Source organism: Triplophysa dalaica, chromosome 2 (genome assembly GCF_015846415.1).
Source record: "Triplophysa dalaica isolate WHDGS20190420 chromosome 2, ASM1584641v1, whole genome shotgun sequence".
Lineage (NCBI taxonomy): Eukaryota > Metazoa > Chordata > Actinopteri > Cypriniformes > Nemacheilidae > Triplophysa > Triplophysa dalaica.
The window spans coordinates 5,771,094-5,788,787 of NC_079543.1; the positions used below are offsets into that span (position 1 = coordinate 5,771,094).

At 37.1% G+C, this 17,694-nt stretch overlaps 1 protein-coding gene across 1 annotated transcript in view; it reads left to right on the plus strand.

Annotated features, from left to right (window-relative positions):
* Positions 1-17,694, plus strand: part of sorcs3a (sortilin related VPS10 domain containing receptor 3a) — a 181,905-nt gene that overhangs the window by 76,692 nt on the left and 87,519 nt on the right. Inside the window, exon 2 of the mRNA XM_056773193.1 lies at positions 938-1,005. Within this exon, the coding sequence (XP_056629171.1) occupies positions 938-1,005 (68 nt within the window). The remainder of the gene's footprint in view (positions 1-937; positions 1,006-17,694) is intronic.

A 17,694-nucleotide genomic window follows, 5' to 3' on the forward strand; every position in this document is an offset into this window, starting at 1 on the left:
ATGTTTTGCTGCAGAGTTATGGTTTTGCTTTCAGTTTTGTTAAACTTTTAATCATATTTTTTATTAGCTATTATTGTTTATTTATATACATATTATATTAAGTATTATTAATATTTTATATTATTAATATTTGATTTGTTATTGTTATGTATTTGCTTATTTTTATGTTGCTATAAAATATGAATTTATTTTAGTTTTAGTATAGTTCTATTTATATTAAGTTAATCATTTAATTGACTCAAAACTTCACTTATTGACCTCAACTAAAACTCAAAAGTTTAAATTTTCATTTACTTTTGGATTTTAAAAGAATATTTAGGTCAATATTTCATTTGACTTCAATAAACAGAAATGTTTTAATAATTTTAGTTTTAATAAACTTTAACTTTGGTTGCTGGTAGCTATTGTATGAGAAATAATCCTGTGTCTGAGCTTTGGGCCAATTATAACACAACAGCAGTTGTGAAAGATGTCATCATTAACATGTGTAAGGAACCTTTGAACGTTGTTTTTGAAAAATCAGAATGTTTCTTATACCAAAGATGACATGTAGGTTTGTGCTACTCTCTGAGTTATAAGGGAAAACATAAAAATGACAATAACTCCGGTCTCCCCTACAGCCGCCTCAGAGGTCATATTCAAATGAAGCAACACATTAGGACACACCCCCTATATGATTTACTTCTTAGCACAGTACAGTCATAGTGCTGTGTCTTCTAATGTTATCTCGTCCCTTACAGTCATTGCATGATGTGTGCATTCTTTTATTTTTGGTTTCAGAGACCAAAATTGTAAAAACCTGAAACATTTATTGTATTATTACTGAACAGTCTCGCGTAGGTTACTTTGGTGAGAAATAAAGATAAATGTGTTGGAGGTGAATAAGATTTGTCAAAAAATATGCCATTAAATATTTATTTGATATTTCTGTTCACAGGTGATTCTGATTCTCACCAAACTGTTCGACTTTCACCTCGGCAGTGTAACGGAAAGCACTCTATGGAGGTGAGATAAAAGCTACCATCTCTCTCTCTCTCTCTCTCTCTCTCTCTCCCCTTTTCTATTACACCTTGTGTCCCTGCTCCCAGCCCACACATACTCCACTTTTGTTTTCATCACATGTCGTAATAAATTCATTCCTAGAGTTTTCCCCTTCCATTGTTTCTCAGTCTCAGATGTTCGCAGTTGTTTCTTTTCAGCATGGTAATGATGTTGTTTTGTCGGAGATTACTGGGAGACAAATGTTCAGACTGATGATAGTGATATCCCTTCAATGCTTGGAAGAGAAAGAGAGACTTCACATTTACAAACACAAGAGGCAACAGAACGCATGGATGATTTCTATTGTTGCTGTGGCTAAGGAATCAGGACTTGCACAAAATTCAGCAGTTGTCATGTCTACATATTTCTCCCCCCCCCTTGGTTGCTCATTTACATGATTTTTTTGTTAATAACAAAGCTTTTTAGGTACCAGTAATAGTAATCTCAGTTCAGTTTAATAGCACGTCTTTAAGTAAAGGTGAACTTTTCTAAATGAACATGCATTTGGAATATATGTATACATATACCTATAACTATACGTACATACAATATATATGTACATTCTGAATGCATATTCATTTTAAAATGTTCATTTTTTGCTTTATGATATGTATATGTATGTACTGTCTGTTTGTTAAGATTTTCATGATCTGATTCATTCCAAATCAAATGCCATCCTGCATGTTTACAATCTTAAATATCTCAGATGAAAATTGCTGCCTTAACAGATTCATATTGATTGAAATCCAGTATGAGTACCACAAAATTGACTTAAATAATAGAGTGAGTTGAAATAATTTAACATCTAGGTGTAACCAAATGGTTGGTAAAGTAGCTGCTATCTTCTATTATTTCTTATTGTTTCTTAATATTCAGAGCAGAAAAATGACTTCCAACATGCAGCCTGACACTCATCTACCTCTTAAATTCTCCATCTCAAATCAATTTATTTTGTCATCCCTATTATAATCCTTATTGGCTTTGTTAGATTCTCATTTACTGCTGTTTTGGTAATGTATTGTGCAATTGAGGTTGATATAGGAAACAACCTTCCGCATGGTCAGTTGAGAACTTCAATTTAGATTGAATAAAGCTGTACTTGGAGGCCTAAGTCGGACGGCTCGGGATGACGTTTGATTTGGGATGACAAGATCAACGCTCGGCTCGTGAGCAGCTGTAGGGCGGAAGGATTTCAAGGTTAATGGGTTTTCTCGGGATATACTGATGGCTTTTTTCTATTTACTATTTACGGATTTCTCTCATTTTTAGTCCAACGTTACAGAAAAATCAGGCTATGACAGGTCTGTGTTTTAGTAATGGCAAGATTGAATGTTTTCTTTAAAATTGATGATGCAATTTAAGATACTTGCAGGCATTTCTTTTTCTTCTGTATCTAATTATAATATAAAAGATAATCAGTAATATATGTGACATATATAAACAGTGCCAAAGAATTATAGATCTTTAAGAATCGGCTGAAGACAGCAACTGACCGATCAGTTCTGACTTCTATCTCTTTTCTACTCTTTCTAATTAAAAAAAATATATATATATAAACGTAGTCCTGTATAATGCGGTAGGCTGTATGAGACTAGTTTTATTGCACTTATGCTTTTGTTTTCCTTATGTTGTGCCAATTGCTTCCATTGTTTACCTCATTTGAAATTCGCTTTGGATAAAAGCGTCTGCTAAATGACTAAATGTAAATGTAAACTGTGTATTTCATTTTTTTCTGGTCTGCTTCTGCACCCACAATTCACATTGACTGTTCACAAAGCAATGAAAGTATGTATTGGCTTAACTACAAAGTTTTCTACAAACCTGTTTTCTTTTTTAAACAGACTTACAGTGAATATAAGCACAACAGGTCCCTATTTTCTTTCGGCGTGTGCATTTAGTCTGGGTCACTCGGAGGGTGTTTTGCTATAAAACATACTCCAGGGCCCACACTTCTTCATTGTTAATTGAGATCAAAGTTCAATTAAGACGGAGGTAGATTTCGAATGAGCAATTGGAGAAGTTTAGTTCCGCCACCAGAAAACTAGACAGCTGTTGACTTTTCGCGAAAGGTCAGGGCACCAGCTTCGCTCGGAGAAACGGCATGTCAGTTTTAATGAACAGCGTGACCTTAAACAATTCAGCCAGATCAGTCATTTTTCCAGATAATATTCAAAGCGGACGAGCCCCCCGTGCGCGTGGATGTGAAGGAAATATCGATGTCAATAATAGAACTGATACTTGTTTTGCTCAAAGCTCTGTGGCGCCGTGTCACGCGAACATTAGGAATCTCTGAGGTACAGAAAGCGGCTCGTATTTATAATTCTAATTGATGCAAAATGAGCCTTTTAACGTCTGATACAGCTTTGCAAATTGTGAGGACTGGAATTTAATCAAAGGGAAAGTAAAGAGAACAGCGTGCAGAAAAGAAACAACAGCCAGAATGTATTACTGTTGTCAAATTTTATGTGGCAGGCTTATACATATTCTGCCTTTAAACTGAAACATGTAATTTTTGTGCCACAAAGTTTGATCAAACAGAATAACATACATTTTCAAGTATAGAAAGGGGTTTCTGAACATGCCTTTCCATGCACATAGCCCCGCCTCAAACTCAACGCCATTGGTTGAGCAAATATTGCTGCATTTACTGCAAACTTATTTTTAAATAGATAGATAGATAGATGATAGATAGATAGATAGATAGATAGATAGATAGATAGATAGATAGATAGATAGATAGATAGATAGATAGATAGATAGATAGATAGATAGATAGATAGATAGATAGATAGATAGATAGATAGGTAGGTGGGAAGGTAGGTAGGTAGGTAGGTAGGTAGGTAGGTGGGTGGGTAGGTAGGAAGGTGGGTAGGTAGGTGGGTAGGTGGGCAGGCAGAGAGGTAGGTAGGTAGGTAGAGAGGTAGGTAGGTAGGTAGGTGGGTAGGGAGGTAGGTAGGTGGGAAGGTAGGTAGGTAGGTAGGTAGGTAGGTGAGTGGGTAGGTAGGTAGGTGGGTAGGTGGGTGGGTAGGTAGGTGGGTAAGCAGGCAGAAAAGTAGGTAGAGAGGTAGGAAGGTAGGTAGGTAGGTAGGTAGGTGGGTAAGTGGGTAGATAGGTAGGTAGGTAGAGAGGTAGGAAGGTAGGTAGGTAGGTAGGTAGGTAGGTAGGTAGGTGGGTAGGTAGGTAGGTAGGTGGGTAGGTAGGTAGGTAGGTAGGTAGGTGGGTAGGTAGGCAGAGAAGTAGGTAGAGAGGTAGGTAGAGAGATAGGTAGGTGGGTAGGTGGGTAGGTAGGTAGGTAGGTAGAGAAGTAGGGAGAAAAATAGATAGATATACTTTTTAATATAATCCCTTCCTTACTGCACATATGTGATCACCAGAAACATGAAAGCGTCCAACAAGTTTTAAATATGTATGTCCTGATATTCTTTTCTACTGTATATCCAAGATGATGTAAATATATTCACTGCACATATTTGCATCAGATTACTTCATACTTCACAAATCAAATTGTACTTCTGCTCAATGTGCTTGTCAGTGTGTTGGATATCAGTCTGTGTAATTGAGCGAATTACCAATTACCGATTGAAACTTAACACTGCCTAGAATTGCTGGTTCAACACTACATTTAGTTTCCGCCTCAATAAAAGCCCCTCAGATGAAGGTGCTTCTGGACCATCTACCCTCATTTCAGACACCGTTGCCAATGGGGGTCACGCAAGGGTGACCACTGACAGACTTTCAAATTGCATCATTTTGGAGACGACGGGTCCTATATAGACTTGATATTTCACAGGTCAGCGCCTTCAGCACCAGTCAGACCTTTCAGTGAAGGACTCACCTGATGTCTGTGACCTTTTAAAGAAGTCGGAACTTAGCTCTCAGCAAGAGGAAAAACAAGAACTTTGGCGATGTTCGATTTCCACAGGAATCGCTTCGTGCCATCTCACATTAGGGGGGAAGAATATCTAGCTGTTTTTTTGTTTGCCGTGTCAGTGGCTTTATGGAATTGACATTTGTTTCTGCTGCCAAACAACAAGCTCTTATCAGATAACACAGACAGTTATATTGCTGTCAGCTAAAAAAAAACATTCTTCTAACTCTCTAATACAATAAAAAAATCTGATATCTTGACTGCCAAAATCGTTTGGAATTTACGTCGGCTGCTATGAAGTAAAGTTTTGGGCTGCTTTAAATGTTGTATCCTAGTTTTTTGGACTAATGAGAGTAATACCATTATGTGTTTTAAGTTTGAAACAAAAAAATGCAGACTACTTAACATAGTTTTACGTCAAAGGACGTAAAACTGATGTCTAACTGACGTGAAACTAACGTTTCCTGCAAGATTGAACATTCAGCAGTTGATCAAAAACTAATTTGCATTATTTTACCAAATGTAATAATGTACTGTATACTAAAGTAGCTTGGTTAAAATTTATTTTGGGTTGAACCCCTGACATAGATAAAACCCGCTACTTTGAGAATTCTGTAAAAAAGGTCCTTTTTAAAATAATGAAACATATTGACCAGCTATTTTCTACACTTTAATTGGTTACAATTTGCTTACGTCACAAACAATCATAAAGGGTGACAAATATCATAGTACCACCAGTCCTTTTTTGGAGGATATCAACATCCTTTTAAAACAGTGTTATATGTGACTTGTGTGATGGATTTGGGTCATACTCATAATCGGATGTCATTATGGTCTGTGTTTCACATGCATGTTGAACAAAACCACTAAATCCTTGTATTTGATTCCCTACTACTCTTATGTTCTTGCTCATAAACCTCAGGATTATGCTTCCAGATTTAATATATATGAGACTGATGAAAAAATTCCCCCTCCTTGCGTTTCGACTACATTCATAAATCACTAAGGATTATTATTCAGAAGGTCATTTACCGCACTCTATTTTCCTATTGATATTCTTACCTTTTTAATTACGCTGTGCTGGGACTTCCCCTTATATCCTGGGGCCGGCTCTAATTTGGCGTCTGTCATAATAATAAATTGAGATTATCATCGCCTCCTTCAACGCGTGCTCTCTGTAAAACTGGAGAACAGTTTTGAGTTTCGGTCGCCGGCTTGGAGGCACTTGTTATGTTTTGCTGTAATCATATTAAAATCCCATCAAGGCGGCAGATGTGGCGGAAAGTGGAGTGAGAACGCATTCCGTCCTGTTTTAACTGGCCCCGAGGGCCTTTCGTTCGAGGGAATAGAGTCTAAATGAGCGTATGGTTGACAGATATTCTTTGTCACTGTGACGATTACAGGTTTAAGGTCTCATTTTCCTTTTATCATGGCTCTGTTTATTTATTTTGGTGACATATGTCATATTTTGCCTGTCAGTCGTGCTTATCTGTAGAATTGATAGTGTTTCCTTAAACGAAAATGGTCCTGTGTTTGGTTTTTGTATTGCATTTTAAGTGGGTGCAAGGAAAATATGTTTAGCGTTGACACACTGGCTGTTTAAAAGAACTGTTCTTTACAAATGTCGAGAATAGGCAGCCTACTATATACCTTTACAGTTTAGGGATTTAAAGATCTGGGCTGTGTGTGTTATTGCTAAACGATATAATGAAAGAAATATAGTTATTTTCAGTTTGACCTCTACGTAAGTTCTGCGAGGTGTTTATTTGTTTAATATCATTTTTAGCATACAGGAATGCTGCTTTTGAGTGGGGTTTTTTGTATTTCAAAAATGGGGGTATTTGTGTGTGTTTGGTGGGAAGGTAAAGTGTGGTTGCTAGGCTATTGCTAGGTGAGATATTTCGTCCAAAAATAAACATTATTTATTCATCTACCCCCCATAATGTCATTCCAAACATATTTGATTAGTGCAGAACACAAAAGAAAATATTTTGAAGAATAACTTAATTGTACCCCATTGACTTCCATTGTACGAACACAAAATCACAGAGACATTTCTCAAAATATCTTCCGTGTTTCACAGACAAAAGAGTCACATAAAGGTTTAAAGTGACATAAGGGTGAATAAATGATGACTGAATTATTATTTTATGTGAACTATCAACTCTCAATCCCTGCAGTAGAGCTAATTAACAAGACCCAAACCACCAAATTGAATACCATAAATAAATAAAACAAAGAACGTGTAACGCATATCCGTAATGGCACATTTAACATTGTATTACACAACCAAAACAGATCTGAAAAATGCTCTTGAAATAGCACCACTCTGGAAATAAGCCCTCGCAGATTCAAAACAGCGACGCTTAGATGCTAGATTTAACATCCTTGCCAAGGAAAAGAAAACTTTCCAAAAGAGTTTTCCAACAATATTTCACTCTAGAGCCACAAGTTCAGGTTGATTGAATCTAAAGCCACTAATTGGTGGAGAAAGAAACAGACAACTAAAAAAGCCCTAAGAAAAGATTGAAGGAAGATGATAACTCGCGGTTTCGCTCGCAGGCTGGATCTTTGGCAAGAGCGCGTCGTCTTCAGCACCAATGAGCCTCTTGCGTCTTTTGAGACGCTCGAGTGAGTTTAAGGAGAATATGAGTGCCTGCGTGCACTCGCTATCAAACACCCCTTGGAAGCGTAAGAAGCGTCAGGAGACGGAAAGGCGAATAACAAGAAGTCCTAATATTGGAGTCTGCCCTTATATTTTGCTTTTAAAAACCTCTCGACTACATAATGCCGTAAAGAAGCCATACATTGCAGATTTAGGTGTAATATCAGCAGAGATGTGAAAACAGAAACATGAATCTGTTTCTCTCATTTTGCTGTCTAAACAACATAGGTTTGTTTGTTTGCATAGTGTTTAATTTGCTAATTTTTCATTGACATTGATTTAAATTGTTCTCTTTTTGTTGAATCGCTGGTGAGAATAGTGCATTTATGTGGCATACGTGTTTAAAGCCGTGTATGATTTCTGCACATGCATCAAAGCGGAATTTGCTGTATTTATTGTTATAACACAAGTGGCAGGGTTTCGTGTAGGCCTATTGCACGCGTAACACTCAGAGTTTTATGTGGCGTGTCTGCATTTCACTTTACAGGGAACATGAACACATTGTCAGAATTTGGGACTGTCATTGTTTGGTTGACACCTATAGAGGTCATTGTCTTCACCTGTTGCCCCTCATCACTGTCATTTGATTCCACATGTGCCTTGTTTGCCCTGTGTGTTTATGTAGTCTTTTGTCCCCGGTTTCGTTGGTTGGTGTTTATGGTTGTCTAGCCAGTCTCTCAAGTGCAACTGAATCTAACTAGTTATTAGAGCGCTTGCTTATGTTTACGGCATGTTTCTTTTCCCCTTTTTCTTTGTGGATTATCTTTTGTTGGATTTTTGAATTTCCATGTTTGCAGACTACCTCTGCTGGATTATACTTTTTTCTCACAAGTTTTTTTTTCTCTCGTGCCTCATTTTTTTGTGAATATTTGAAGTGGTATTAAATTCATCACTTCTACAGCTCAAGTCCTCACAATCCTCAGTGGCAAAGATTTGTCTCCCACACCGAAGACCCGTGTTCGAGTCCCAGTACTGGCATGAATGAGCTGCTCTGAGAGTTTTCTTCATGAGTGTTTCTCTCTTTAATTTGCGTGTGCTTCCACATCCTGAAGAGTGCATCTGGGGGCTCTTTGGCCACCCCCTGAAGATATAACCAACTATTCATATTTATAGCGATTTCACCAGGCTACAATTTTTTTTTTCAAAAATAACTAAGAATGGCCTTCTCAGCTGCCATAGTTCAACTCTTGCATCATCACTACAGGGTGTTACATTTTTTTTGTTTGTTTTTTTGCAACGTTTTGTCATTTTGCGTAATATGTCGATGCCCATCGTTAGACGTTTAAACTCAGTTCTTTACAATGGAAGGAAGCAGTGTCACACCTTCCATCTTTTATACAGTGTGCCCCAGCGTTCTAATGTATACTACTTAATTAATTTACGCCTACTTATACTAGCCCTAATAGTAGCTACTGTTTTTGTGTTTTAGTAGGTACTTTTGAGAGCATGGCAAAATAGATTGCACAAACTGGGACATACTAACAGTTGACATACAACATTGTGGCCAGTAACTGTCACACACATCAAAATACAGCTCTTTATAAGGTATTTATTCATTCATTATAATGTTTACTGTACACTTACATTTGTTAATTTAGTAAAGCATCAGTTATGTAATTTATAAATGCAGTGGAGCGTCTTAAAACTCTGCCTACTCGGGGTGAGTTGTTGGTAATATTAGCCGTCTGAGTGTGCATCCTCCTGTTCTTCAAGTAGTAGACCGTCCGGATTACTACTTTCAATTTACTACGATTTGGGACATACTGAATTTTCCTTTCTACTTTTCGAATGCTGATCGGAACACAGGGGTTCATTTAAAAAGCATTTCAAAATAAAAGTCTGGTTAACTTGAACATATTGACACACCCAAAAGCTAGTTTGCTATATTATTTTCTTCCATAAATTGTAGAAACCATGTTAGTAAAATTACACAAAGTACTACTTTATATTTAGTAGAAGAAAGAAAAAAAAAACATACTGAAAATTGGAATATGAAAAATGGAAGTAATGCGGAAATTTTTAAATTTGAGAAAAAAATCGCACTAAATTTGGGACAAGATAAAATGGATTCCATAGGGCCCTACGTTGGGCACAGTTATAGCACAGTAGAAAAAGTTGTTTCAACTTAAAGGTTCTCTGTGTAAGTTTCAGATGACACTATTGGCGATGTAGGAAATTGCAACCTACAGCTCCGATACCCCCCTCTCCCTCCCATTAGAGAAGCTACGGTTGGCGTTACAGGACCAAAAGGTTTCGTAAATGATAGATGCCATTATCGACGGTGTTGATAATTGCAATCTACGTCTCACAGGCGAACAACAGACTGAAGTTACGGACACAGGACAGAGATGTCATCGTCTGAGACAGCTGAGAGTAACCTTTGCAAGTCAAGTGACGAGGTTTATTTACAAAGAAAAAGAAATAAATTAAATTGACTTAATTTATTATTTACTCTAATCGTTATAGTGAATATTATTGTTACTTGTTTAGCATTGTGTCAGTGATTTATTCGCTTATTTTGCATAGCATTTTTTGGCACGTTAACTTGTATCGTAACTAACTGCCTATTGAAACCGCTTGCTAATGCTAAAGGCGTGTAATCTAACCGCGAAAGTCTTAGCAGATGTTTGGTATCACCCCAATTGATCAATTGTATCTTCTCAAATCTTCGTTGACACTGTATTGCTGATAAACTATGCAACTTGGAAGTTTGGATTTTATCCTATCAATAATTAAATTACACATTTGTATGCACAGAAGCTAAGCATTGTTATAATATAATTTACACCCGATTTATGCAAATTATGATTGTAAAAATGATTTCTAACTTGAGTTGCACACGGCCATGCAAAAAGGAATTATAGGTCAATTACAAAGTGCTAAAAACAAGGAAAAACTCACTTGATGCTCATGCTCATCTATTAGCTAAAGCTATCAAACAAACAGTTCACTTATATTACGGACATTAGACAAACTTACCGGTCCAGCAGAAAGCTGGCAACTTCGGCGTTGTTTCGCAAACCTGTTTCCTGCTTCAGTGCCCTCCATTTGGGAAAAGCCACATCGATGTTTATTCGGGTTTTCTGCCGTTTTTTGTCTTTTTTTAGAACAGATTGACGCTCTATCGGCTCGTGTGCAGAGTATGTGTGGTCCGCCATTATCGCAAATTTTGCTTCTTACTGCAACAAAGAACCGTTTATATTTCTAATAAAAAACACGACAAGTAAATGCTGTTATTGTTCTTCCTCTTCTTCTGCCAATCCTTCAAATGTAGTCTCTTTCCAAGCTGCCTAAAAACACAGCCGAAGAAGAAGAACATAGTCCCGTGCATCCTTTGTTTTACAAAATGCGCTCAGTTTGTCCGTGTAGTGATACTATAGAAACATGGCTTTGCACATTGATAAATTACATGTAAGGGTGTGCCCCCGGTGTATATACAGTACATAAAATGGCTCATTGTAAGGTAATATAAACATCTCGTTTCATTTTGTAAGGTATTTCTTCACCACTCACAACATAGTTCTGTATTATATATTACATTTTGGTGATTAAATCCTTCAAAATCCTACACACTGTACCTTTAAAACAGTTTAGATGTATTTATGAGAAGCCTTGTTTGCTCATAAATGCAAGTTCTGTTCAAGGGCAAAGAATTATAAAAACATCAGCATGTATTAGATCTTCTTTTTTTAATGGGGAACCACAAGAAAAAAAAAAAAACTTTTTATAATAATGGTCAAGATGTTCTCCTCTCCATTTACTATAGCTCCTCTCCGTGTAAGCCAAGCTTAACCCTACAAGCTGACTCTGCTAAACTTAAACTAGATTACACTAGAAACAGGCAGCTCATCCTCTCTCTCCGCAGCTCTGTGCTTTGGATGTTGTCATGCGGGGGATGATCCTGAATTGACCACAGTCTGATCTCCATTTACAGGCAGCATTTTTTCCCCATGTACCATGTGTGTGAGACCAATGTTTGCATGGATGTGACTGCAACCTGGGAATGCCTCTGCCTTCATGCAAAAATGATCACTCTCTTTGGATATGTAATACTTTAATTTTAAACATTTATTTCTGAGCATAAAAACTCTTACGAAGATCAAGAAGACAAAAGGAAGGTCTGCCGAGGATAGCTGCAGGCTGGATGAGTTGTGTTATGTTATGTTGTGGTCTTGTTTATCCATTGTAAACATTCTGAGAGTTTGTTTTAATCTTGTGGCCCGTTAAAGAGTCTCTGCATGCTTATTAATTCTCAGATTTACTCAAAGTTGAACGTCACACCATTGTTTTTCAATTGTGATGCATTAATGCAGTTCATAAAAATGCTCTAGCATTTCAATGTGAAGTATCTCTTTTATCCTCTGTTTAACTGGAAAAATAAGATAAGCATTAATATCATATCATTAGGCTATTAGATGAAAAAAAAATGTTTATTAGGTTTTAAAAATCCAAAACTCGAGAGAGTAATAATAATAACGTTAAAAATATTGATACTTGACAAAAGTCTATTGATTTCATATCAGGGCAGAAGAGTTGCAGTGCTGTATCGTATTGATTTTTATTTTCCTCATTTCTGTTTAGTTTCAAACGACACATCCAAAGACCCACAGTCCAATCGCTGGGTTTTGCACACAAAACTGAAAAACAGTTTCTTAATCAGAAAAGCTCTAATCTGATTGGCTGGTTTCCGGCAGTTGCAAGGTTATTTAGTTGACCCAATTAGCTAACATTTTGAAAACATTTCTGTTCATCAAAATCAAATAAAATATTGACCTAAAATTATTGGAAAAACTTAAACTAATTGAAAAATTGAAATGTTGCCTCAAAAATACACTGATATAAATTTAAAGAACTCAAATTACATTTTATAAACACAAACAAAAATAAAACAAAAATAAAAATGTATTCATCTTAAATGGTAACATAACAAATCAGCAAATACATCATAAAATGACAAACGCATAAAGCAAAATTGCTAAAAGTTTAACTAACATTTACATACAAACTACAATTCTAAAATAGAAGCTTATTTAAAGTATTAATACAACTAAATAAAATTAAAATCTGTAATAACTATGCACCAGTGTATTATTGTTGTATGATAAGTGGGTGATTCTTGGTCAGAGTAAACTAGTACAAAAATCAGACTGTGTTCACTAGATTAAAGGCCAGGCTGTGTAAGACTAACCTCTTTTGACCGTTTCGATCCAGGCCAAGACCTTTGACTGACTGCAGGGCACTGTTACCTTTATTTAAGAATCATTAAATGCTGGGTTCAAGTCAGAAAGACAGATTCAGGGCAAGTGTTAAAGAGTTGTGAAGCGACCCGTACCCTTAATATACCATATTTTATTTTCAAGAGTAACTCAATTGATCTTTTAACATCTTAAAAAAAGTCCCACGTCTCCGTTGCCTGATAGTAGATTTATTTTATTCATAAGTATGTCTGTGGCATTTTTTTTCAATCCTTCTTAAAGGGGTAACTCACCCAAGAATTTACATTCTTTCATCGTTTATTCACTCTCGTGTTCCAAACCCATATGACTGTCCTCCAACTGCAGAGCACAAAAGAAAATGTATAAATATATAAAAATGTTGGCAACCAAACAGCATTGGGCGTCGTTGACTTCCATTGTACGGACACATTTCTTTAAATATCTTCTTTTGTGTTCTAAAGAATTAAGAGAAATATTCTGTGCAGGCTTTGAACGACAGGAGGATGAATAAATAATGAAACAATCCTTATTTTTGGGTGAAGTATCGCTTTAAGAGCAAAGTTTTAGCATTCATATCCTACGCCCCCTTTTTTCTCTCCTGCAGGAATGCATGCTGTTTTGTTTATTTAATGCATCCATATATCATACATTTTTCCAATGTTCTTTCTTTTTTTCCACCTTAACCCTTTTTATCTTAACCTTAAAGATGTCTCATGTCTGTGGTCACCTCAGGAAAGCAATAAATAAAGCAAATGTCCATCGGATTTTACACCCTGTGTACACGTAATTGCTTCGTCTCTTCAATTTACCCACGATCTGTCCCTTTAAATTCTTTGCCTGTCGCCCTCTTTTCCCGCATTCATCTTTTTTGGCTGTCTGTCGGGAAACCCCCAGGTGCTTTCATCTTTTGCTCCCTCACACTCGATTTCTCTGAACTGTGTTTCTTCTCAACACCTGCAGATATCCACAATGCTCCCCTAACGTTGCAATTCTCCGAAGTCATTTTCAATTACGCTTCAATGAGCTTTGTTATTAGAGACTAGATGCTGGCGCAGCCTCCGGTCCGCCCGGGGCCCGAAACGTCTTGAGCGTGTGTGTTGCTTGGCTGTGTGTCTGAGAGGAAATTGAAAGGTGTATTCCAGATTGAAAGTGTCTGTGTTGATGCGTTCGAGTCGCGTCAGAAGGACCCTATATTGCAAGATGATCCACGGGAATGTTATATCTTGTTTTTTTATCTTTTTAATGTGTCCAAAACATAGGTTTTTGGTCATATGTCATTTTTAATGTTGTTTGTAGAAAACAATACATTTTTAGCTACTTTTTTCATCTAATGCACATTCATTGTAAGTTTAAACGTCTCAGGAATATTTGAAGGTTGCGCACAGTGTGTGTGTTTTTGTGAGGAAATCGCTTTGTGAATTTGTTTGTGCGTCGCCACACTTGCGAACACGCTACATTTTGTGTGTGATTGTTTATTCCAGCGATAAACACAATGACAGCATGTACAAAAGCTCTCTGTGCTGAGATAAAATGGCCGATGAAAGTCCAGATTATGAAAATTTTATTTGCTGCCTCTTCCTCGGACGCCGCGATAGCAAACGCATCTGTCATTTCTCCACCCCAGCTCCCTGTTCTCCATTTCCTTCCTCCCTCCCAGTCTCTTTCTCTTCGGTGCGGTGGCTTAACAGAATGGATTTTCTAAGTCATCATTAAACTTTCAGTTATGCGTCTGGGTGTGAAGTCAAGTTCTGTTGAGTCCCCTGATGGAACTTCAGTGATACCACAATAGGATTTAAATGAACAAAAGACGACATGCTACGATAGTGCAAGTATTTCATCCTGACAGTCCTGAAGATAACAGTGATTAGAAAAGTTCACCCATCAACACGCGTGAGTAGCGGTGAGATAATAGCATTTATCTGGGAGATTTACTGTGTTTTGTAACCGTACCGTTATACACAAGAAGGTTTTTCAGTCTGCATTTTAGTTATTAATAACTCGACACATTCGAGCTGTCAGAAGGTATAAAGCGTCGCTTATATTTTTGACATTATAAGAGCCACGTGGCTGTAACCCTCCTGTAATATTTATCTGGCCCCCGTAGACAACAGCGCTCTATCTCCGCAACTATTCTTCTTTCAGGAGAAACAACTTTTCTGCACTTTCTAAAGAAGTTTGAGTGCTGCTTAACACGCTGAACTTATCACCACAGTTAGAGTTTGTTTACATCACTTGCAAAGTATGATCTACAGGCAAGCATGATTGAAATGACAAATATTCAAAAAGGTCTCAAAGGCGCAATATGTTATTTTAAGAAAGATCTATTGAATGAAATGCAATATAATATAGATAACTATGTATTCAGAGGTGTATGTAGACCTTACATAATGAAGCGTTACACTTTTATTATCTTAGAATGATATTTAGATATTTCTATCTACACACACGCTGGTCCCCTTGTTTCTACAGTAGCCCTAAATGGACAACATGGTCTACAGAAAGTGTTTCGTAAATACATAATCTCAAGCTGAAAAGAAACAAAATCGTGACGACATCTCTGTCCTGTGTCAGCCACCGTAGTGCTTTGAAAAGTGCAGTGGACTGAGCCATTGGTTGCAGTTCATGACTTCACTGCTTGATGGCGCTAAACTTGACCTTTAAAGCTGCATTTTGTAACTTCTTGGGTAAGAATATACAAAATATCAGTAATTTAGGGAGGAACATTAGAAGTAAGTGTTTTTAAAATTGTCTACCTTATTCACTAAGTAAGTTTATATTATTATATTATTTCTCAGGGTTACTATATTTTCACGAGTTCACCCTCGCAGATAAGCAGCTAGGTTGTAGGATGAATTAGTAAGGCATGGATATGAAGATTATGCGTATATGGTGTGCTGTGCTTGGAGTGGGATCCGAGCTCACCGGGTCTATCCGAACCCGAAGAACTCTATCCTGGTTAGGGCAAGTGCGCCGGGCTCGGAACCGGCTCGAGCCCAGAACACACCCCCCCCGTGGTCCTGCGGGACTAAGAGGAAAATGAGGGGAGCTGGGGTGGAGGAGGGATGTAGAACTTGCGAGAAGCATCAGGTAAGACTGCTTGTCTATTTATGATGGAGCTTGCTTGTGCTGATAGGGTGAATGCTGTGATTGCTGATGTTGTACCAGCTGAGATGATTGTGATGATGTCACATGCTTGAGCTATATTTGATTGCTGCTGGTATACCGGCGGGCTGATTATATTCTTAGGTTCCTCCCGAACTTTGTTAATAAAACATAATTTAAGAAATGTTACTTTGACTTCATTTGACTTCACATGCACTGTGCTGTGTTTTAACTTTTCTGTTTTTCCTGTTTGCCCCTGTAAAGCTGCTTTGAAACAATACACATTGTGAAAAGCGCTATATAAATAAACTTGAATTGAATTGAATTGAACTTCAATTTAGATAAAGAAGAGTCCTTAAAATAACCAAAAATGTGATGTTTCATGCAAAGATGGCGATGGAGCTTAAAATTTCGGGTCAAATTGGTTTGGCTTTTGGAATTTACATAGGCTCTTACATGAAAGCTTTCATATTTACTTAAGTTCACTTCTAAGTTTATGCTACATTTTATACTATCATATTTGATCACAGTCTTCAGCCATCTAGAAACAGAAACATAGCAACAACAGATACAATTGTTTACACACAGTAATAATATCGAATTTAAAATGTACTTATATGAATATCATATTTTGGTTAATGGGAGATCATATTGTAGTCTCTGACTTGTGATCGCAGAATGTTTGAGTACTGTTTCACGGGTTTGTTGAGCTGTCCTCCGAAGCTTAAGAGCGAGACACATATAAATTCAAGTAGCAGGGAATATACTCAATACATTATATCTGTTTCTCACCATGTAATCCTGCTGTCTAGAAGAGCGAAAAGAACTACTAAAGAAATCTCATAAGTGACTTTTATTATCTGTAATTTCACATAAAAATCGGCAGTAAACGTAAAAATTCACAACAGGATTACCATCGGCCTCCTGTCATTAACAGCTTTCTGCTCAAATCTCTATCTATCTCTCTCTCTTTCTTGTCTGTCTGCACCATGCAGGTAGGCTTTCCTGTCGTCAGACACCATAGTCTGATTAACCCCATCACACACATGCACACGCACACTTTACCCATCATATCTACCGACACAAATTACATTAACAGATTATGATGAGATCTTAAACCCATTTTCGTGTCTTCACTACACCCCTTGTTCAGCTCACATTCTGTCTCTACACATCCAGACAGTACTGAGCGCTTACTGCCATCCTCTAGGCTCGCTGGAGCCCCAGGGCATCTAAGCCAAGGACCTTTTGTGGTCTCTTTATAGTCTCATCTTCATTAATAGTTCACCCAAAAATGAACATTCTTATCATTAATCCATCCTTGTATCTTCCAAAACGGATTTTTCTCTTCTGTGGAATGGACGTTTTAAAGGATGTGGATGGTGCTCATTTCCATACAGTGAGATTGAACGAGGACCACAGGGACAATAATGAAAGTTCTCTCATCATTTACTCACCCTCATGATATTGTCAACCTGTATGACTTTTATTCTTTATGCAGAACAAAAAAAAGAAGAAAACCAACAATGCAGAATTTAAATTTTGTTGGTGCCCAATGCCCAAAATTTCAGTCGGCTCCTTATACCACATGAAAAATGTATAATTGCTTGTCAATTATAAGCAATTATTTATTTTTATTTGTTCTTAATTTTTTGTGTCTATTACATCACAGCATAACCAATTTTTTTAGGTCATCTGTTCCTTTAAATTCAGTTTCATAATTTTTTTACAATGCTGAGGGCAAACTCATTGAGTATACTTTCTTCCTTCTGCCGCACTTCATGGCTCTCCACCCACACAAG